Raw genomic sequence first — 23,394 nt, forward strand, 5'->3', positions numbered from 1 at the left:
AAGAAAGAGGAAACAGCTAAAATTAATCCCAGATTTCTCTCTTGAGTAGTGAGTTGGAAAGTAGAATTATTTATTGAGGTGAGAATAGTAACAAATTTGTGGCAAAAATGGTAAGTTAGTTTTGTACATTATCCCTTTGAGAAACATTGTATTAGGTTGTGCCAAATGGGCATTTGGATCTGGATTTCAGAACAGAAGCATGGGCTGTTGTCAGCAACTAGGAGTTTTGAACATGTGGAGCTAGAGTTTGAATTATGGCCCTAGTCATCTACCAGCTCCATACTCTTCTGCACAAACTCTATAAGCTCCTGCTTATTCAGCAAAATGATGATGACAACAATAGTAACTCACAGAGTTATTTTAAGAATAAAATGAGAAAATGATTGCATAGGCTTTGGCATAGCACTTGCTCCATTCTGGTCATTTAATACTCAGCTGTATTAGGCAACAAGAACATAGAAAGGTAAAGAGGTAAGCATTTCAAAAGTATGTTATAAATTTTATTTAAAAATAATGTCTGCACTCTACCTACCTACCTACCTACATGCCCTGCAATACTGGGAGTGCCTGACAGTTGTTTAATAATTAGATTGCAAATATGTTCTTTCTTCTGGAATTGCCCTTCTGCTATTGCAGGCCTCATCTTTGAATATTAATAGTATTAATAATTAATATTAATGTAATATTAGCATAACTTTGCCTGGTTGCAGTGATGGTTAAATGTCTTCTATTCTTCCTCTTTACTTCAACAGTATATCTCTATGTGCAGTTTAGACAGGTACTTTTTGCATAATTACTTAGGCTTAAGGAATTTAATGGAAAAAATCTTATAAAACTGAAGTTGTGTCAAAAATTAGAATATAATGTAATTCAGTCAGTTTATCTCAGGAAGTCCATTTAATTAGCCATTATTTTTTACATCATTTTCCTGATGGTGTCCTTGACTCTGGCTCAAGGAAACTTGCTTTCCTGCTATCTCCTTTTCTCCAGGAGATTATAAGGGAGACCTTGTCTTTAGCCTCCACAAATATCAATTTTATGGGCTTATCTTGCGAATTTAATAAAATGTTGCATTTTGAGAACAGAAGTCTGTAGAGTTATAAGGGTTTATCTAGGACTTTGCATCATTTATGACATTGTCCCAGATATTTTCTTGGTTTTTCTTTTTTAGCTTTTTACTATAATCTTCTGCCACACCAGGATTCAGTTTACTTTTTTCCCTTTACAACGTGCCATTATAGGCTTTAGAGTCAACAGTTCTGTTTGACCTGTGGCGAATAATGTGCCCTTAATGATATTTAAACATACTTAAGAGCTGTGATCTGTAGGTGTTTTTCCCTGACATATCTCTAGCCCCATCCACAGTTGGGAAACATGCCCTGAATGGGTTCTCACTGGACGTTTTTCATGCCTAGGCGCCACTATCACAACTTGTCATTAGCTGACCTATTCTAACTAAACATACTTGGGCTTGATCATGTTACATGGTCATGCGAGTCCATAAATTAAGTTAAACACATTTTAAAATCCATGAGTTTGAAATCCTGAGACTCAGTTAGTTAAGAGCATGAACTTTGGAGATGAGTCAAGCTCCCACTTTGCCTCTTACTAGCTGTGGGATGCTAACAACATACTTCCCCCTTTCTGTTTTCAATATTCGTCTTGTAAAGCTGGAATTCTTAAAGTAGCTACATCTTGAGGTTTATGGTGAATGTTCAGTGAGATGGTGTACATGAAGTTCCTGGCCCATGGACCCATATGCATTAACTGTTAAGTACCATTGTTCTTATTATGAAAGTGCATTGACTTAAAACTATGAAATATTTATTGTTAATCATGCTATTTAAATTGGTATTTTTAATAGGCTGCTTTTCAAAATAAGGCAGGAATTAATACCTGTCCTGTTAAAAAAAATCTGAAATGATTCTTTTTATAATAATCTAAATGATCCAATTTCCTCTATCCCTTTTGCTTCATTGCTTGCTTTTTAGATAAGTGGCACTGAATGGCCCCTTTTAATTCCATGCATGCTCTGATGTAACTCTGTAGATATGTCATATAGAGAGAATGTCTGAATTGGTGAATTCCTCTAACCAGTGCACAGGCAGGGTGAGTCATCAGTCTTTTTGCTGGATAGTAGTGTTGTCATTGTTGTGAAACACTCAGTCTCATGGGGCCACATTCATTATGCATTCATATTTTTCTTGGAAAGTTCAACTTAAGATTTTTTTTCCTGAATATTAAAAGTCTGCCAATGCCATTCTGTCTGTGGTCACCATTATAAAAATAGATGTTTCAGCCAAAATAACTATGTGGCTTTAATATGCACAGTGTTTTCATAATAATGAAAACACTACAAGAGGATTTTTTTCTTTTTTTCTTTTATTTTTTTTTTGCTCACATGTATAAGCAGCTCTGAAAATTAGCTGCCTTTTGTAGGATGTTTTTATGCCACTAAAAATTACATAATATCCCAAAGTTTAAGTAATTTGGTGTAGTTGCATATGTTTAGGTTGCTAGGCTATAACAGGTTAGGAAAGTATAATTATTATAGTAAATTTATTTGTTACATGAGGAAATTGCCTTATTAGGCTCAGTAAATTAGTTATTAGGCTTAAGAAATATGAGTACTTGGTGGTGATTTTGGTTATAATAGTGGTCCAGGCTAAATGAATTGAATTGATGAGTATATTTCTACTTCTGGTAGAAAGATTCTCATTATTATCACTACCCCTTTGGGCAAACCAAAGCATGGGCATTGTGTCTTGCCAGAAATAATATTTTCTGAAGAATTAAAGAGCACAGCATGAGGCACATGCTATATGCTCAGTTTTTGTTGAATTAATGAGTTAAATTTAGTTCTTATCTCCTCTGTTCTTGTTGATTCTGATTTTTTTAAATCTAACTTCTGTTACTGTTTCTCATAACAGGAAGTTATGTTCAAGCTAGACACACATAATTTGGAGTCTGGCAGACTGAAATGTCCTTTTGATCCTCAGCAGCCATTTGCTTCAGTCATGACAGGTAAGATCAGTGATGGACAGTTCCTGCTTTTAGGGGTTTCTCTAAAAAGGTATGTGTAGATTAAGCCACATTTTCTTAATGAGTTAAAGATTATTTTTGGATTAATCTTCTACTGGATGTGTGGTTATAGTTTTTTAATGTCATGTCTCTCTATCCTCAGCATCCTTATCCATTAAGTAAGCCTTCAGTAATCCTTAATTTCTGTAAGTTACAGTTTAAATGAACTTCTAGTTGAATTCTTTTTAATGCAAATGACACATACTCACTTGTTTGATACTTTTGCATGTAGTTGTCTCAGATTCTTTTATATTTTATTATGCCCCTATTTGGTTCACTATGCAAGTTAAATTCAGCAATTTCTTGAACATACTATGTTACAAAACATATTGAAGATTTTAATGGGAGAATTAATAGTAAGACATAAGTGGAGAAATTAATAATGCAAATAAACTATAGAATACAGATAATAGAATGCCATAGGTAACACCTCTCCCCCACAGTTTTACCATAACCTGATTATATTTATAATGTGACATTTTCTTCTAGCCCATTCAGTCTTCTCTTGCTTTGTGTAAATCTAAAATTCTCTTATGGGAGCAGAGGACTATCTTGTTTAAAGAAGGCAGTGCTGTGGGGTCCGAAGTCTTTTCTGAGGAATGTCGGCACAGCCTCTGAATTTCAACCATTAGACGGACTCCTTTTGTCTTGGTTTGGTTCATGACTTTTGTCTCTTTTTATTTAACTTGTCCATCAAATGTTTGAATAGACGATGAGACTGAAGCACCATGACATTTTAATTTTCACTTAGTGAGAGCTAGTGTTCTTCCTTTGAAGTGAAAGCATGTGTGTTTTTGTGTGTTTTGAAAATTATATGACTAATGTTCGGTCATTATCCTCAGAAAATGAGATCAATGATTTGTGATTCTGATCTGTCAAGAGGGGTTGACACACCCTTAATAAACAACAATAGATTGTAGGCATTGGTGACCCCTCTTAGGAACCCCTAAGTAATTTAAATACAAAGAAGACAGTTTTAAAGCCTGGATATACAGATCCAATTTTTATGTTGAAACACACCATTTTTTTTTCTGACAAAATGTTCAAATATTTGCAGTGTTACATTTCAAATTAATGGTGTGTTTCCTTTACTCTTACCAGGCTTTTTTCATAATGTCTTTATTGATGTTATTTTTGTTCTTTCATTTTTTTAAAATATGCCCTATAATGAAATATTTCCATCCACCATACATTTTAGGGGAATTCCATAAGAGATGGAATCATTGCCATGTCTACACTTGCCTGACATAACTGAATTTCTCTCTTTTGTGAGTGTGTATGTTTCCCCCCTTTGGAAGTTAACTGTTGTCATTAGTATTTACCTTGGTAATGTCAAATATTTCTGCAAAATCTTATTTAAATGGATAAAATGGAAGGGTTTTGAAAGTACCTGAATCACTCATTCAAAGGAAGAATTTTAAGCATATTTAGGTTAAACATCTAAATGCTATGTAGACATTAGCTTTTTTAAAAATATTAATCCATTACATCTAACCCAAAGTAGCTGAATATTAAGATATGTTGAATAGAAGCTTAGTTCTCAAAGGGGTAGTATATTGTACTGTAGGACCTCCTTCTTCCTGCCACTACCCCTCCCACCCCAGCAATGTTAGGGAACGTTGGCCACAGATCTGCTCCCCTCTTCCCAGCCCCCAGCCCCTTCCCATTCCTCTCATCCCCCTCATTCCACTCCTACCATTTTTTCCTTCTCCTTCCCTTCTTCCTCAGGCTTCTACCCTCCTTTTCCACCTCTCTCTGCCTCTCTCACCCTCTTTCTCATCTTGTCTTTGCCTCTCTGCCTCTCCTTCTCCCTCTCCCTCTCTCTGTCACTCTCTCTCTTTCTGTCCCTGGTTTAAAAAAAAAAAAAAGATATCCATCCACTTTACATAAATAACAGGACAAAGAAGTTTGGTATGCAGTAATGGCAACATCTTCCCCTTTTCAGAAATTCTTGTTTATCAGAACCATTAGAGACATGATTAGCTACAAGGAATGCAACAATTTTATAATTACTAAGTATGACTTCAGTGCTGAAAGCTCCCTTTCAGCAGAGGTTAGGCAAAGAAAAGTTGTGGTCACTGAGGTTGTGTCGGTTAAGTAAATACCAATTACACAATTCATTTCTCATTATGGCGTTTACTTTTCAAATATGTTTTTCTGTGTTGTTACAAAGAACTCCTAATTATGATATATCCTCGAATTATTTGTGGGCAGAAGGGGGAGAAGAGCTTATTCATAACAGAAGCTAAATACATGTGTAATTAGTAATTCAGAAGAGGGGTCTTTTTTGATAATCGGGTATCTCTCATCAGCTTGGTGAAGTTCATGGAGTTATCTTTTTGTCAACCAAGCAGATTTTTCAAAACCTGAAGGGGAAATTTATGAAACAGTATCTTCTGATGTGAAGTAATAAACATCTTTGGTTTCATGCTGGGAAATTAGTATATTGTAAATAGTCTCCGCTGGTAAACTCTTAAAACTCTTGTGTATTCTTTTCTCTCTTGCAGATGAATACCTCTACTCTGGCACAGCTTCTGATTTCCTTGGCAAGGACACTGCATTCACGCGGTCCCTTGGGCCTACTCACGACCACCATTACATCAGAACTGACATTTCAGAGCACCACTGGCTCAACGGTGGGTGATTTTCACACTTTTGATTGTTTTGCCTTTGCTTTTGGGTAGATAAGGAACTCAGTATTATTCATTCAGATGTGTTTGGGGATAAGTGATTTGGCTCAACATATAAAATACATTTGAAATGTTCCTCACCATGTGAGACAAATCTTCAGAACCTGTTGGAGTATATTACAATAATAGCTGACATTTATTGAGTGTGTGCCGTTGTCTTTGACACTGTTCTGTGTTCTAATTGATTTTTCAAAATGTTCACAGTGACATCATGTGAGAGATGTATTATGATGATGATGTGCTTTTCAAAGATGAATAAACTGAGGTAGAGAGAAGTTGAGTCATTTGGTCAAGGTCTTACAACTTGTCGGTTGCAGAGCTGGGGTGCAAGTTGGCAGTCTTTCCCCTATAGTCTGATTTTTAATAACCAGGCCAAATACTGGCTATGAGCAGAAGAGGGAGGGGTTAGATTGTAACATCTACTTCTTTTGTTTTAAAAAAAATTCATATTTTGGTTAAAACATGTCCCTCTAAAATTTTAAGCGTATTGTTACTGACATTAGTTTGTGTGATTACTTTTGTGTTTAAGGGTTACAGTACTCCAGGTTTTCAACAACAACAAAGAAGACTTCCTAAATGAATTTATTTAATTGCAGAAGAGTGCAATGAATGAATGAAGGGCTTTTTTTTTTTAAATCCCCCTAATGCCTTAGGGGTTGGGTTTTATCATGATTTTCTAAAGTTTTCTGATTACCATCAGACTTTATTTTGCCACATGGCAAAATAACACTGCTCTTTAAGCAGGCACACCATTTCTCATTCCTACCATAAATAGTGGGTTTTAGTGGAGGAGGCCAGGGTAGAGATTTCCTAGGGGCTATCTTTCTATCTCTCAGTATCATTCAAGCAATGACAATATAAACAAAAAGGAAAAACACTTTTAAAACATTTCTTTAGTCAAAAGCTCCAGATCCATTTGTTTACACAACAGTGTGATCTCCATTGACCAAAAGAGAACCTTATTAATAGAGTAAACAAATTTAGAATATCCCCCACCAAGTGATTATTCTTCATTTCTTAACACTCATGCAAGGCAGGCCAGTCTTCTTGAATATTGTGACGTTTTTGTGGAAATAACTTGGTTTGAAAGTGACTCCATAGATTTAGCCAGTAGAAAAGCTTAGTTATCTGTAACAAGATATTATGGCTTAAAATGAAGGATAGATTGTATTCCCTGGTATTGGGATTGCAAATATCATCATATTGCCACTTATTTAAGAGATTCTTCTATTTTTTCCCTTAACTGTAATATGTCTAGAAGTCAGCAGTATTGCTAAAACAATAAATGTGGGAAATATTTACTCAACTGTTATTTGCCTAGCGTGCTGTTATAGTGCCAAGTGAAAAGAATTACAAAGTAGGAAGGCTTTGCATTGGTTTAACATTCTCTTAATAAACAACTTTTAAGAGCCTATGGCATACTGAATGCTCTTCTGCCTACTGGGCCTACAGAGATTATAGGGGAGGGTTGCTGACCTCATGGATGATAAATGCCTGGAGCATAAGAATAGAGTGGGTGATGGGGCAGAAACCTGTAAATGTTTTCCTCAAACCAATGGGGAGTTATCTGTAATTTTTTTTTTTGTCTTTTAAAATTTTAGGTATAATTAACATATAACATTTTATTAGTTTCAGGTGTATAGCTCGATGATTCAGTATTTATATATATTGCAAAATGATCATTGCAATAAATCTAGTTAACTTCCAGAAAAACACATAGTAACAGAAGTTTTTTTTTATCTTGTGATGAGAACTTTTAAGATTTACTCTCTTAGCAACTTTCAGGAGGGCAATACAGTGTTATTAATTCCAGTCACCATGCTGTGCATTATATCCCCATGACTTATTTCCAGTTACTTATTTTATAACTGGAAAGTTGTACCTTTTGGACCCTCTTCACTGATTGCCTTATCTTAATCAGATAATTAGATCTTTGTTATAAAGGTAACTGACGGTAGCATGAAGGGAAGACCAAAGGAGGATGAGGGTAGAAAGAGAAGGGGCCATTGCACAAAAGCAGGAAAAAGGGGATAGGACAGGAACAAAGGTAGTGGCAGTGCTTTTAAAGGCCCTTCAGTGTACGGATTATCATCACTTTCATGATCATTATTCTCGAAGGTGAGAGAGCTAGCAGGTGGGACGAATAGCCTGGAAGCTCTGGTTCTCTGACATCTTCTTAGAATTTTTAAGAACTGGCCACCTTTTCCTTCTGTCTCTCTACTTCATAATTCTGTGAGCTCATCCACTGTGATACTTTTAATTGTTTTCTGTGTTCTGGTGTTTACTAAAACTACATTTCCAACCTCTTCCTATAACTAAGTGCCCTTAAAAATATTTATTTGGATGTCTTAGATTTTCATCTCACATTCACTAAAAAGCAACTAGTTGTTTAATATGGGAATAAAAATATCTAAGCCTTAACCTTGATTGTGCCGTTAAAGTGCCTTGAGATTTATACTAGTTGTCCAGTGATCTTTTGCTTGAGTATCTTCAAGTAGATATATAGATAGAGATATAGAAAAGATTAATTAGATCTAAAATATAAAATCCTATGATCTTGTTTTTCCTTTCTAACATATCCTTTAATACCTGTTTCCTGATTTTTATCTCTTTTTAACTTTCTTAGCTTCATCCACCCAGTTACCTTGAGGTTATCTCTAATTTCTTCCTCCCCTTTTTCTATTCTATCACTAAGAGCCTTTACTTCCTTCAGAATTTCTGCTGACCTCCATCTTTCTTTAGTTATCCATCACCTTATCTCTGGTTTATTGCCACTATTTTATTGTTTGTTAATTCATTTCCCTATCTCTGGTCCCTTCTGCTTTGAATTTATTTTATATAGTATCCATCGTAGTCACTATATTACAGACTTTTAAGGTAGTATTTTGTTTAGTGGTATAATCTTTAGAGAATTACTACTTCTACTTTAAAAGTTGAGGATAGATTACAAGTCAGATAAATAGTCTGTGATTAGACAGTTATTGGAAGTGAGATTGAAACTCAATTTTGTCTCTCTAGTTCCTGACACTTTATTCTTTCCACTGTGTTGATATAGCCCATCAGCCTAAATTCTGCTCTTTTGATCCTCTTGCTCTTCCAGCCTCACCACAAACGTGGTACATATCTCCATGCCATGTTGGGCAGCTACAAACTGAGGATGTGGGTCTGGTTGTAGAGACCAGGTCACATAGAGAAAGCATGGTTAGGCAAGTGATATGGAAGACCTAGACCATCTAGCTGTAGTCAGGGTTAGTGCGAACATCAGGTCATATGTTTGCTGAGGGACATGCCCGCCAGAATCAGAGGAGCAGGATGCTTTAGGAGACCTATCATCCAAGAGCTTCTTGGGTGCATGGAAACTAGGACAAAGCAAGAGACTCTTGTAATGAAGAAGTTCTTGACATCCTAAGCAAAAAATTGACTTTCTTTGGGAGCATTTCTGTTCTCCATTCTATTTTCCAGATATAGTCAGCCTAGGGTCCAAAGACAGAGGTTAAAGAAGTCATCTGGCTAGTGTCAGGAATGTGGGGAGACAAAAAACAGTGATTGTTAAAGGAACTATAGTCATTATTGGGAATGTTAGACATTATCTTACTCAACTTTATATCCCACAAATGAGACTCAATATGAAGAAGGGGTGTGTTCAGGTCTCCAAACCACCATGCTTATCCTTCCGTTACAATACCAAACTTCTGGCAAGAGTAGCATATCATGTCCCCTGAATCTGGGACCTTGACTGCCATTTTGGTGGCAGTTATGGAGACAAAGGTTCTGTTTCTTCCTTACACTGGACCTGATACAGCATATTTAGTGATACAGGCTACTTACTCTAAAGCTGCACTGTCCAATATAGTAGACACTAGCCATTTGTGGCTATTTACATTTAAGTGAATAGAAATTAAACTTAAATTTTGAATTCTTAGTCACACTAGTCATCTTTCAAGTGCTCAGTAGCTGAACGAGTTAGAGGATACGTTATTGGACAGTACAGATATAAAACATTCCCATTTTCAAAGAAATTTCTATCGGATAACACTGATCTAAAGCGTACTTGTTTTTTAATTATGTACAGGAGCCCACAATCACATAAGGCAACATGTGATTTTATAATCCATTTAGCATCTAGATTTAAAACACACTTTGGGGATTTATGCAATTATTGCTAGGTTGCAAGAACTGACAGATATTTGATATTTCAAATAATGGGGTAAATATCAATGTCTAATTAGTTTCTTCTGTGTATTATTACATCGCTGTATGATTTACTTCTTTTTTATTCTTTTTTTTTTTTTTTTACTTTTTAAAAAATTAAAGTATAGTTGATTTACAGTGTTTTGCCAATTTCTGCCACACAGCAAAGTGAGCCAGTCATACATATATATACATTACCTTTCTTATGTTATTTTCCATTATGGTCTATCCCAAAAGATTGGATGTAGTTCCCTGTGCCATGCAGTAGGACTTATTGCCTTTCCACTCTAAGTGTAATAGTTTGCATCTACTAACCCCACACTTCCAGTACATCCAACTCCCTCCCACCCCTGTCCCCAGCAACCACAAGTCTGTTCTGTAAGTCTGTTTCTGTGTGTTTTGTTTTGTTTGTCTTTTTTTGTCTTTTTCCAGGGCCACACTTGCAGCTTATGGAGGTTCTCAGGGTAGGGGTTCAATCCAAGCTGTAGCCACCGGCTATGCCAGAGCCACAGCAACTCGGGATCTGAGCTGCGTCTGCAGCCTACACCACAGCTCACAGCAACGCCAGATCCTTAACCCACTGAGCAAGGCCAGGGATCAAACCCACAACCTCATGGTTCCTAGTCGGATTCATTCCCACTGCGCCACAATGGGAATTCCTGTTTCTGTTTTATAGATGGGTTCATTTGAGCCTTATTTTAGATTCCACATATAAATGATGTCATATGGTATTTGTCTTTCTCTTTCTGACTTCACCTAGTATGAGAATTTCTAGTTTCATCCATGTTGCTGCAGATGGTATTATTTCATTCTCTTTTTTTTTGGCTGAGTAGTATTCCATTATATACATGTACCACATTTCTTAATCCATTCACGTATGATTTGTTTCTGGTTAGACAGAAAACTTCTTTCTGTTAAATTTTTCTTTCTGTACTGTTATTTTTAGTTTAAAACCCCACCTTTACATGTGTGGAATGAACAAATTTCTTATGAGTGTAAACTGATACTATATTTAGATTAAGTGAACTACAAAAAACAAATTAAATTTTCCATTGGGTATTTAAGTCTTAAGATGTGGATTTTAAATCAGTAAGCTTTTAAAAGATACCATTCTGTAGGAATTTTTTATAAGTCCAGTTTATCACTGCACCACCTAGGGAGGTTAAATTTTTTGATGCTTGTGTATATGCCCATACCTTGCTTTCCCCTGACTAGAATTAACCAGAGAGAGATTATCTCATCCCTTCAGTTACCAGTCCAAGGATCCTTATCAGAATTTCTGTCAGACTTTGTCTAATCCAGTGTCAAAGATATAATAAGTATGAATGCTGACTCCTTCTTTGAGAAACAAATCCACCTAAAACTTGCAAAGATGAAGTCCTATGGGCAGTTCTAGATGAAGATTTACATTGTTTCACAGTTTTCTTTATTAAGTCACTCTTAGAACATATCAGGAAGTGGGAATGTAGATAAAGGAGTGGTTACTCAGAGTTAAGTTTTTATGAGAGTTTTGGGATAAAACTAAGAAGTCTGACCACTTGGAAAATGAAAACAAACAATGATGCCTCAGATGCATATGTTTTTGTTTTCTTTCCTGGAGTAGATGAGAACTTTTGTTTTACATTTTCATTTTTAACATGTGGAGGCAGTTTTCATTTGAAGTTTCTCTTGGAGGGCTGTTGTCTATAAATTCTTCTTCCTCACAAAAGGATAGCATTTTTTCAAAAGTGTTAGGAAAAAAGATAACATAGGAAGAAATAAAGGAAAGTAAGGAACTCCCTAGGTAGTAAGTCATGATGTAGGTGTGCTTACCTGGGTGAAAAGAGGTTCATAAGGAGAAATGAAAGTGATGTGCATTTCAGGCCATGTGGATTTAGGCCATTTTCATTTGGCAGTGATTCTTGGTGTCATGCTAAAAGTTCATTTGTGAAAATGCATGATTTCAAACTCCATCCCTATTAGCATGTATGTTTCAAATGCCAAAGAAGGAAAATATGCTGTAATAAAGCCCAGGTGTCTACTGGTATGATTTAAAATAATTTAACTCAACTATGCATGTCTTATACTGATGAAATGATATCTATTTTTACTACAAATTGGCGGCAATTCAGGAAAGAGTTTCTATCATAAAATGCTAACATCAGTATTCTAAGATACAGGACCTTAGTTGCATCTGCAAGAAAGAAAATTCTATTCTTGAAACATGTATTTATTTTTAGCTTACAAGTGTATTTATACTTTAAATTACAGAAGAGTGCGCTATTAGATATTAATTCTTTTTTTCATAATTAGATTTCCTCACATGATAAATTTTTGGCTTAAATATTTCCATCATTTAATTTTCTTAGAGTACTTCCGAATAATTTCTTATGGTACTTGAAAAACAACCAACATTTGAGTCAGATAAAATCAACCATTGAATAAACAAGACCCTCTGTGTATATATATGTTGAAAGTGAGAAGAAATATAACTTGGTTTCTTTTATCCATATACCACTATTGGTGGGAATGTAAATTGGTATAACTTCTATGGAAAACAGTATGTAGGTTCCTCAAAAACTAAAAATAGAACTACCATATATGATATGGCAATCCCACTCCTAGGCATATATCTCAAGAAAACCATAAGTCAAAAAGATACATGCACTCCAGTGTTCATTGCAGCACTATTTACAATAGCCAAGACATGGAAACAACCTAAATATTCCTTGACAGAGGAGTAAATAAAGAAGATGGAGTACATATACACCATGGAATACTATTCAGTTGTAAAAAAAGAACAAAATAATGCCGTTTGCAGCAACATGGATGGGCTGAGAAGTTATCATACTAAGTGAAATTAGTCAGACAGTGAAAGACAAACATCATATGATATCCCTTATATGTGGAATCTATAAAAAGGATACAAATGAACTTAACTGCAGAAAAGAAACAGACTCATAGACTTTGAAAACAAACTTATGTTACCAAAGGTGACAGGGTGCGGGGAGGGATGGCCTGGGGGTTTGGGACTGGCATATGCACACTGAGGTGTATGGAATGATTACCAGTGAGGACATGCTGTATAGCACAGAGAACTCTACCCAGTCTTCTGTGTTAATCTATGTGGAGAAAGAATCTGAAAGAGAATGGCTGTGTGTACATGTATAACTGAATCAGTTTGTTGTACACAAATATCACAACACTGTAAATCAACTACACTTTGATAAAACTTCAAAAATTAAAAAACAGGAATATAACTGGGAAAAGTATTTACTCTTTTCTCCAGCATTGATATTATAATGAAATTCCTGGATGGTGGATTGGTGTCATGCTCTAACTTTTGGCCACTTCAGGTGGCAGTACCTCGCAACAGTATCTGGATAATGTTTAAGTAGCCCAAGTGGGCTGTTCTGTGTATTTCTGCAATAGAATATGAAATACCATATTTATTTGTACTCCTTTTAGACCATATACATTGTTACAGAGCTGTGTTTCTTGTTGAACTCTGCAAACAAGAGCCCACCAATCAGCTCATGTAACTATTTCTCCCATCTGTGTGTCTGAGGAAAGCTTTTATAAGCAACTCTTACCCTTGCACTGGAATTCCTTTTACCTGTAATGATTTTCTGTTTCAAGTCACTAAGATCTCATTTGCTCTCTGGAGAGAGAACACTGAGCAAATTTTGTTACCACTGTGTTGTCTTAGAAGTATAAATTTAATCAGTCGTTGGGTAGTTCTAGTACTAAAATTACCAGGGTCATCATGTAACATAAATTAACTTCTACTTAGGTTATGTTTAAGTGCTCATCCCCATTTTAAGCTTACATATTTGTTAAGATAAAACAAGTCAATCATATTCCTATAATTTCTGTATAGTTTCCTTTTTTGTCCCACTCTAATTATGGAGAATTTATATTTATTATCGGTCTCCACTCCTCCTGTCCATTCTTGCATCTGCATTACTGACCTAGGGTTGAGTCCTATCTATGTCCTTTCCCCATATAGGAAATAGGTGGTCTATGGAAGTGAGTCTTCAACTTGGATTCTTGTAAAACTGTAAAGCTCTATTTTTATTTATACATTTAAAAAATACACATGCTAGTGCAGCATCTAGGTCGATGGCAGTGAGTTTAGGCATGTGTAAACTTAGAGTTCTCTAGATTATTAATAATACTTGATCTCTGTCTGTGGGAACCCACAATTAGTTCTCTACTCATATTTGCAATATCCTTTCAAGTCACTGGAAACATCAGGACTGGGCCTTCTTCTTAACTACATCTTGTCCTTATGTCAATATTTTCCTAATTCAGATTGTAATTGGTTTGAGGTAAAGAGTCAGTTCTTAGTCACTTCTGTAAATTTTGGCCCTGAAAGTTTTTTTTTTTCCTTATTCTAAGTGCCTTATATATAGTAGTAATTACGTATATTCTTTGTTTTCATGAATTTGCTGAAATCCTAATGCTACAGTAAATTGTAGGAAAACTAGTTTACACAGAGAGAGAGGCTTTTTTTTTTTTAAAGAAAACAGGATATATGTAAATAAAAAATTAGAAGTGTTAATTTGTGACTACAAAATAATTTTTACTTTGCTCAGAGATGCAGAACTAAGTGTTTATGAGGTATCAACTATTTACAAGAGGGGCTAGAGGTAAAAACAAAACCAGAACCAAAAATCTTTGAGTAGAATTGTTAATGGACCTGGCTAATTTAAGATTATTTGGAACTGAAAGTTTTAAAAACTCTATATGTTTTTCTAAAATTTAATTCTTGCGTAATTTAGGACCATATCAAAGTGAGATTATCATGAGCATAAAAATGCATGAAAGAATAAAGAAATAATAACACAAGGGAGAAATTTCCTGCACACATTTCCCTCTGTCTTTTCCTCTAAAGGTTTCTCATTTAGGCAGAGAAAGAGACTGGAGAGGAGACCCAGGGTTGACCTGGAGAAGCTGGGATGATAAAGACTGAGTTACTCATCACTTGGAATCAAACACTAACTTTTGTCTATTGGAGTCTATTGTGACATCTTGTTTACTGGGCTATTGACCAACTATTCACCATTTACAGGGGAATGGTTTTAAATACTCCTGAAATATCTGGCACAGGTTCCTGGGCAAACTTTAGAGAAGGCAATGTCAAATTTTTTAAGCCTCTTACTTAACTATATTTATTTATTTGGGAGGGAACTTTTTGTCATCTCATGTTTCCTGCTTCTTCTTCCTAAGCAGTGCTCTGAGCTTTCTTCCAGGCATCTCATATTTTCTACTTAATTGAAGTTCTTCATTACTCAATAATGTCTTCTCTGCTTTAATCAAAAGGATTACTTCTGAACTAGTATCACTCAAATTACAGATTTGTTACCTGGCTAACTCCAAATTATATGAAACCAAGAGTTAAAATGCCCAATACTTTTTAAACAAGGGATTAGTAACACAATTTGACTTGTCATCGGTACATTGCAAAGGAGTTAATTGCGTTGCCATTATTTTTTTTTTCACTTAATATGTATCGTGGACATCTTTCCATGTCAATACATTTGGAACTACTTCATTTTTAACTTTGTCTTATTCTTTTTTTTTTTTTTTTTTTTTTTTTTGTCTTTTTGCTATTTCTTTGGGCCGCTCCCGTGGCATATGGAGGTTCCCAGGCTAGGGGTCGAATCAGAGCTGTAGCCACTGGCCTACACCAGAGCCACAGCAATGTGTGATCCGAGCCGCGTCTGCAACCTACACCACAGCTCACGGCAACGCCGGATCGTTAACCCACTGAGCAAGGGCAGGGACCGAACCCGCAACCTCATGGTTCCTAGTTGGATTCGTTAACCACTGCGCCACGACGGGAACTCCCAACTTTGTGTTATTCTAACAATTATATGGATGTGCTCAATTTTTCATCATTCTTTTATTTGTGGTCATAATCATCATCATCATCCCAATCATCATTTAACAACATTTGTTAAAACTCTTAGTATCCATCAGGTGCCACCAGATAGTAAGTGCTTTACATATATTAATTTACTTGGTTATTATTATCAGTTACTGTACGAGGTAGATGATATTAGTAGCCTCATATTAGGTATGAGAAAATTGAGGTGTAGAGAAGATAAATAATTTGCCTAAGGTCACTCTTCCAGTAAGTGGCAGAGACAGGAACCTTGGAAAGAGTGAGCCAGTGCTGGAGTCTACCTAAACATTACTGGTTGTTTCATTCCTCCCCCCACCCCCAATTTGGCGATTATACAAAGTGCAGCAAAAAACATAATGTATCAAAACTTGGGATATGTTTATAGTTTTCCCTAAGCTCTTCATAATAGACACTGTGGTTAAAAAGCAGCAACTCTAATCATAAAAAAGGAAAATGTAAAGTCATAGGTGCTACAGGTTTGAAAGGACTTTATATGTAATTTAGTTGAATTGAAACAACTGTGAATATCAGCCAGTCATGTTCTTACCTATCTCCAGAATCCTAAAGAACTTGTTGAGGAACTTTTCGTGATAATACATGTTCTTACTTTGTGTCATGTTTGTGTATATCTCATTTTCCACATGCTATTCATGTTTTTATTTTTCATTGTGCTGGTAATTGTTTTGCATACAAAAGATACCTGTCCTATCATGGCTGAATTATTTCAGTATTTTAATGTATAGCTTCTTTACTTCCAAACAGGAGCAAAATTTATTGGAACTTTCTCTATCCCGGACACCTATAATCCAGATGATGATAAAATATATTTCTTCTTTCGTGAATCATCTCAAGAAGGGAGTACTTCTGATAAGACCATTCTTTCTCGAGTTGGAAGAGTTTGTAAGGCAAGATATATTTATTTTACTTAAGGCATATGGGTATACATGTGAATAACTAATTGTGTGATGTTGGGTTAATGTACATTATTAGTATGTGGTAGCATAAATCCATATTATTTTAAATGTATAACTTTAAGATTCAAAATAAGAAAAAAAAGGATTCAAAATTTCCCAATAGTAAAAATTATTTTTTCCATTCTTGAGCTATTACTCAGGTTTGATTTAGATCTCTTGGGCAGTTTGCTCATTTTATTGGTGGGCTATTCATTACTTTTCACATTAAGGTCACTGCATTGTTCTGATCTATGGAAGTTAAAATGTTGTTGCACTTTAAATAATCTTATTTTAAAGTCGAAGTAACTTGACATACTCATTAGAGTACCATAAACACCAACAGAATCATGTCCCATATTTTTATCTAAACACATCATATGTAAAATTATCTATCTTTACATGGACTAAATAAGTTGAAAATATGGTTATAGTCTTGCTATAAAATATTTCTTGGAGAATTAATCTGGATTAGTTTCTGAGAGAACAGTGGGATAAGGAGGAAAAAACTAAATAAACCAAAATGCAGAACATTTATTTTGAAGAATACCACAATTCATTTTTTAATACTATCATTTTAAGTAAATTACAGGAAAACAGAAACTCCATGAAATACTTTCATTGGGTGCCATCAGACTTTTCATTTGAATGAATACAAGCTTTAGAGAATAAAAATGCTAGTGGAATCATACTTTTCAGTATATTCTTTTTTTTTTTTTTTTAGTTGGATTTGTCTTCACTGAACTCACTTTTCTTAAACAGCCAGACACCTTTAGCATAAACTCAGTTATTAAGAGGGAGAGCTGTTAAGTTAATAAATGCTCTCAGCGGGAAGCTTTCTTTGGTCTTGTGCAAACTTTACATTTTCTTCCATCTGAACCTATCACTTTTTTGTCTCAGTCTGTGCCCTCAGGCATTTGAACACTTCCAGGGGCAGAAATACAAACCATCATTGCACTTAAAAGTGCTAATGAAAACATGGCTTTTGAATGAGGCCAGACTGGGGAGCGCAGATCATTCTTTACCTAGTGTCCTAGCCATTAATGCTGTCTCCCACTGATCTCTTCACCCCCAGGGGACAGAGTCTCTCAAAAGCATCCTCATTCTTTCAGAGTCTAAGAATTCACAGTCATTTCTCTTGAAGCCTCTTGCCTAGAGATGAATGGCCATTGCTTGGAGGAGTGGGAGTGTGTGAGTGTACTGAAGCGTGCCCTGTAGCAACAGGACCCCGGCCCTGGAAAGCTGTGCTGTGGATTGACATCATTTGTATCAATGAGCGATGTTAAATATGTCATAAGAGATTTACAATCAATTAAATGTACTTTAAGAGTCACTTTATTGTGAGCACCTGTAACAGGTGTGGGCTTTGTGAACCAGTTCAATATTCATTTCTAGATAGGTCAAATTCTTTCGATAGAAGTTCGTTTATAACAAAACAATATTTTTATCCTCATATTAAATACATTGAAAGTTAATTTTAGAGGTGAAGAAATATATTAAAGAAAAATTTAGTTGCCCCATTTGTCAATTTCTATTATAAAAATATAACTCAGACTTTAACTATCAGCCATGGGATATTTTAAGTTAGGAGCAAACTCCTATAGAACTGAAAAGACAGATAGAATCGTAGTACACAAGTCTTCTCACCACAAAAAAAAAAAAAAAAAAAAAAAAAAGGCTGAGGCCACCCAGCAGGATTTTGTCATCCTATTGTGTTCAGATAAAATGCTAACAAATTGTGAGATCAAATAAGGACTTGTGATGGATGAATCTCCTTAAAAAAAAGATATAATAGGGGTTCTACTTACATTAGTGTTATCTCTTTCCTCAGTCACTATCTTCAGTTAGACTAGAATAGCTCTTCAGAATTTCCCACTATACATATGAGGGGATTGGTCAGATGTTTACAATATTAGCTTTAAATGAATCTTTGTAATTTCTTAATTATAGCATGCCCTGCCTCTAACTTTACCTAACAATTTAGGATTACAGTGTGGTTAAAAAAAAAAGAAAAAAAAAAAAGTGAGTACCCTAAGCAGAGATTTCACTGATGAGATTAAAAATGACTTGAAATATTTAAAAAAATATGTCCTACAAAACAATAACAAGTTTAATTAAAAAAGAGCTATTCAGTATCATCATTGTTACTGTTATACATTATTTTCACATAAAAATGTTCTTCCAACATTTTGGGAACATATTTATTCTTCTCTGTTGTTTCATTTTTTACCCCCATGAGGTTATTATAATATTGTCTTCCTGTTTTCAACAAATAGTAACAATGTATGTCTATGCTGTAAAGCAAAATTAAGTTCAATAAATAAGAGGTAAGAGAGCATGTTAGAGAGGATTAAGAGTAACCGAATATACTGCTCTGAATTTACAAAGTTTTCAGTAACACGAGAGTCCTTTATACTATTTGTTCCACCAGAATATTTCCACAGTATCTCTTTATTTGCAAGTATTAGGGTTTTGTTGTTCTTGCTGTTATTATTTGTTTTCATTTAACATGGTAACCTTCAGTCCAGTGGAAAATGGTTGACATTTTAAGAGCTCCTTACCTCTTGAGCTACTAAACTGAAGTAAAAGCTGTTCTATTGACTTGTCAGAGCTACAACTCTTAGATTGAGTAGTGTGTAGTGGGGAGGAGTTTTGGAAATAGGCAAAAATTATACAGAAATGAACAAAGAATTGTCTATAGGATAAGGGTGAATCTTGTCAGTCTTATAACCCATTCCTTCATTTTTGTTATCACTTTATTATTTCAACAACAAAATATAAGTTCTGTGCAAACATAACTAGACACTCGGAGGTAAGTAAAGCATGGTCTTTTTCCTTTAAAACCTTACAATATAGTGAGAGTGATAAACAGATAATCACATATGATGTGATAGAGGTTGGACTGAGAACTCCATACATGTAGTGATGCTCAAAAATTGAGTCCTACAGGAGTAGGAGGACTACATCAGTGATAGGAAAGGAGGACAGGCATTTTGAGCAGCACTGAGACAGTATATTTTGTTCACAGAACATTGAAATCTTTTAAGTGGAACTTGAGGGCTAGTGGGGAGCAGTGTTGTTTGAGACTGGAGTGCAAATTGGGAGATATGCATTATTATTTTCATGTTAAGAAGCTTCAGCCCTATCTTGTAAGCAATGAGAAATGATAATTTTTTTTGGAAAAGAAGTGAGCCGATAGGTAGTTGTATTTAGCAGTTTTTTGAGGAATGCATCTAGACTGGGAATTATTTGTGATTGGGAGACCTGTTAGTTCCCCCAAGAAAGCAGGAACGAAGTGATGCAGGTAAATTCAAGAGATATTTTTAAGATAGAATGCATGTGTAGAATTCTAAAAGGTCCTTAATTTATTACCACTCTTTTATTCATTGCCTGGTGTAGATAACTACTATCCAGTAGGTCGTTCTGCAGTGTTGGGAGTGTTGATTATCTGTATTCTGCAGCATAGTAGCCATGTGGCCATTAGTCCTGACATAGGAATGGTGTGACTAAGGAACTAAATTTGTGATGTCATTTAATTTTAATTAATTGTAATTTAAATAGATTCATGTGGCTAATGGCTACAATGTAAATATAGACAATTAAAACATTAATTTTCTTAACACATTTTATTAGTAACCAACCCTGGGCATGGTACTGCTAAACAGTAGTCTTACAGGAGTTAAAAAAGAAAAAAAGACATAATACTTGTAATCACTGAGTTTATAGCCTAGCGCAGGACATATACATTAAGCAAGGAAGTACACAGATTAACATATAATTGGAAAGTATTATAAGGGTTATAATGGAAAAATCACAGGATGCAATTAGCAAAAATAGGTGGGCTTTAGATTCGATATGGAAGGTCTCTCTGAGAAAGTGACTTTTGAACCAGATGATAAAAACGATAAGAAAATTGCAGGGCAAAGGTGACAGGGATGGGGAAGAATATTCCAGGCAGAAGGAATAGCACATGTGAAATCTCAAGAGATGAGAAAAAAACATTTAAGGAATAAAAAGAGTTTTGCTGTGACTTGAGCAAAACCAAGAAGTGGAAGGTCAGCAGGATAGTGATTGTTTCCTTTTAAAACACACATGAAATTTCAAGTCTTCAGAAACCCTGTCTCTCCTGTTCATATTAAGGACTGACTGATATTCCTGGTATTGACTCCACATTGTATATGAAAGGCTGCAACAAGTTCCTATCCTAATAGATACTTCATGCATTTTAGTTCTTCATGACTCCTAGGCCAGAGACCCAGATTCTACCCTGTAGAAAGAAAAACCTATATTCTTAGTAATTATGGCTTCCAGAGATAAGGCAGAGATTAGGGTAATGCACAAAGAGATACATTATGATATTTGAGATAAGAAACTGATGGGCATAGGTTTTATATTTGGATATGTTGAACTTGATGTGGTTCTGCGATATACTGCTATCACAACCTGTTGAAAATAAAAACCTGAAACTCAGTAGTGTCTGGACTCATGAATGTGGAAAGCACCAGTGGAATGGTGGTTCTCGAAGTCATGGAAATGTCAGAAATTGTCCACAAAGATTTGTAGTACAAGACCATAGGGCAGGAACAGTATCCTGAGGTACAGAGATGTTGAAGAAAGAGCAGAGGAACATGTCTACAAAGGCAATCAAGAAGAAACAATTTGATGATGGGTGGAGGACTGGATGAGAGTACTGTCATGTCAAGGATAAAAACCTTCAAGAAGAAAGCAGCTGTCAGTAATGTCACACACTGAAAGGAAGTTAGGTAAGATCAGGACTAAAAATCAGGTATTAGATTTGATAGTAAGGATGTCATCAATAACTGTTGGCCAAGTGGTAAGAATATTCAACTTGAAATCAGACCTAGGAGTTCTCAGTGGGTTAAGAACATGACTAGTATCCTTGAGGATGTGTGTTCAACCACTGGCTTTGTCCAGTGGGTTAAGGATCTGTTGTTGCCGCAAGCTGCAGTGTAGGTTGCCGACGTGGCTCAGGTTGCATGTTGCTGTGGCATAGGCAGTAGCTTCAGCTCCAATTTCACTCCTAGCCTAGGAACTTCCATATGCCACAGGCGCAGCTCTAAATAAAGTGAAAAAAGAAATCAGATCTAGGTTTACATCTCTGCTCTACTCCTTTCTTTTTCTTTCTTTTTTTTTTTTTTGCCTTTTGTCCTTTTAGGGCCACACCCGTTGCATATGGAGGTTCCCAGGCTAGGCTAGGGGTCTAATCCCAGCTGTAGCTCCTGGCCTGTGCCATAGCCATAGCAACGTGGAATCTGAGCCGCGTCTGTGACCTACACCACAGCTCATGGCAATGCCAGATCCTTAACGCACTCAGTGACGCCAGGATCGAACCCGCAACCTCATGGTTCCTAGTCGGATTTGTTTCCACTGTGCCACGATAGGAACTCCTGCTCTACTTCTTTCTAGCTCAGTTTCTTAACCTAGCAAATGAGGACACCCATATCTTCCATGACTATTTTACCAGGCAAATGAAAGGCTTAAATGCGATCATATGAATTTGGATGTGGCAGATACTGGGGAAAGTACTAGAAAACGGGCTACTTGGATAGATTCCTGTTTTAAGTTAATCATATAAGAGATTGACACGTGAATAATGACATCTAAGTTATATGTCAAAAATCATGTACATACAGACATGCACATCATACTATACACTTTTAGGGTCAGCACTAGGTTCACTTCTTAGGAGTGGAAGTGTGTGTAAATTGCAAGGGTTGGGGGTTGGTGAGAGGCAGGTTAGTTATCAAAAGTTACTGAGAAGAGATGGTAGTTGATTACTTTTAAAGGTTAAAATTACTTATTATTTTGCCCTCATTTTTAGAATTTTTTGTACTTTGAGGGTGGATCTTATTTTTGGATAGAATCACAAGACTTTGGAGACATATCTGGTGAAAATTATGTGAACAGTTTGAACGGTGGCAAATTTTGGACAAGAATTATGAACTGGGAGGTGCACTAAATAAGAAGCTGACTTAGAAGATGATTTCAGAGTGTGTTACTGATCAGTGACAGCCTCAGGAGAATAAGTACTTTCATCTAAAGACTCTCTTTCAAACTCAGTATGTTTATCATAATAGACTACAGAACACGTTTGCTAATGAATTATTTTTCAGTAGTGTCATTATTTTCCTTTAGTTTTATTGTATTTAAAATATGGAGCTTAGCTTGGAATGATTTCTAAAGTCCTTATCAGGCTCTCTGATTCTTTGATTTGAACAGTCAATATTTTCAGGCCCTAAATGGTACACCTTACACCCTTGACTGCTCTCATAGATGGTAAATTACACAAATCTTTGTGGTAAGGTAATAAATGTTGACTAAAAGAGTAGGTAAAATAGGATGAAATAAACCCTCTGAAAAGATTTGTGTCTATTTACTGTGCAAGTTAGTCCTTTCTGATACTATTATTTATGTCTTTGTGATGTTTATTGCTCTGTGTGTGTGTATGTGTGTGTGTGTTTATGTCTATGTGTGTCTTTCCCTTCAAAGCCCACCCTGTAAGTTAATGTGTGGAAGTACCAGTCACTTCAGTGGGGCTTGCTTGCAACTTTCCGCCTCCAGGCTGTTTTTC

General features: G+C 35.7%; 1 protein-coding gene across 1 annotated transcript in view; it reads left to right on the top strand.

Annotated features, from left to right (window-relative positions):
• The window catches only part of SEMA3D (semaphorin 3D), a 205,473-nt gene that overhangs the window by 120,198 nt on the left and 61,881 nt on the right, over positions 1–23,394 (top strand). Inside the window, exons 7-9 of the mRNA XM_021063476.1 lie at positions 2,931–3,024; positions 5,589–5,717; positions 16,615–16,757. Of these exons, the coding sequence (XP_020919135.1) occupies positions 2,931–3,024; positions 5,589–5,717; positions 16,615–16,757 (366 nt within the window). The remainder of the gene's footprint in view (positions 1–2,930; positions 3,025–5,588; positions 5,718–16,614; positions 16,758–23,394) is intronic.

The sequence above is a fragment of the Sus scrofa genome, chromosome 9 (assembly GCF_000003025.6).
Source record: "Sus scrofa isolate TJ Tabasco breed Duroc chromosome 9, Sscrofa11.1, whole genome shotgun sequence".
NCBI lineage: Eukaryota > Metazoa > Chordata > Mammalia > Artiodactyla > Suidae > Sus > Sus scrofa.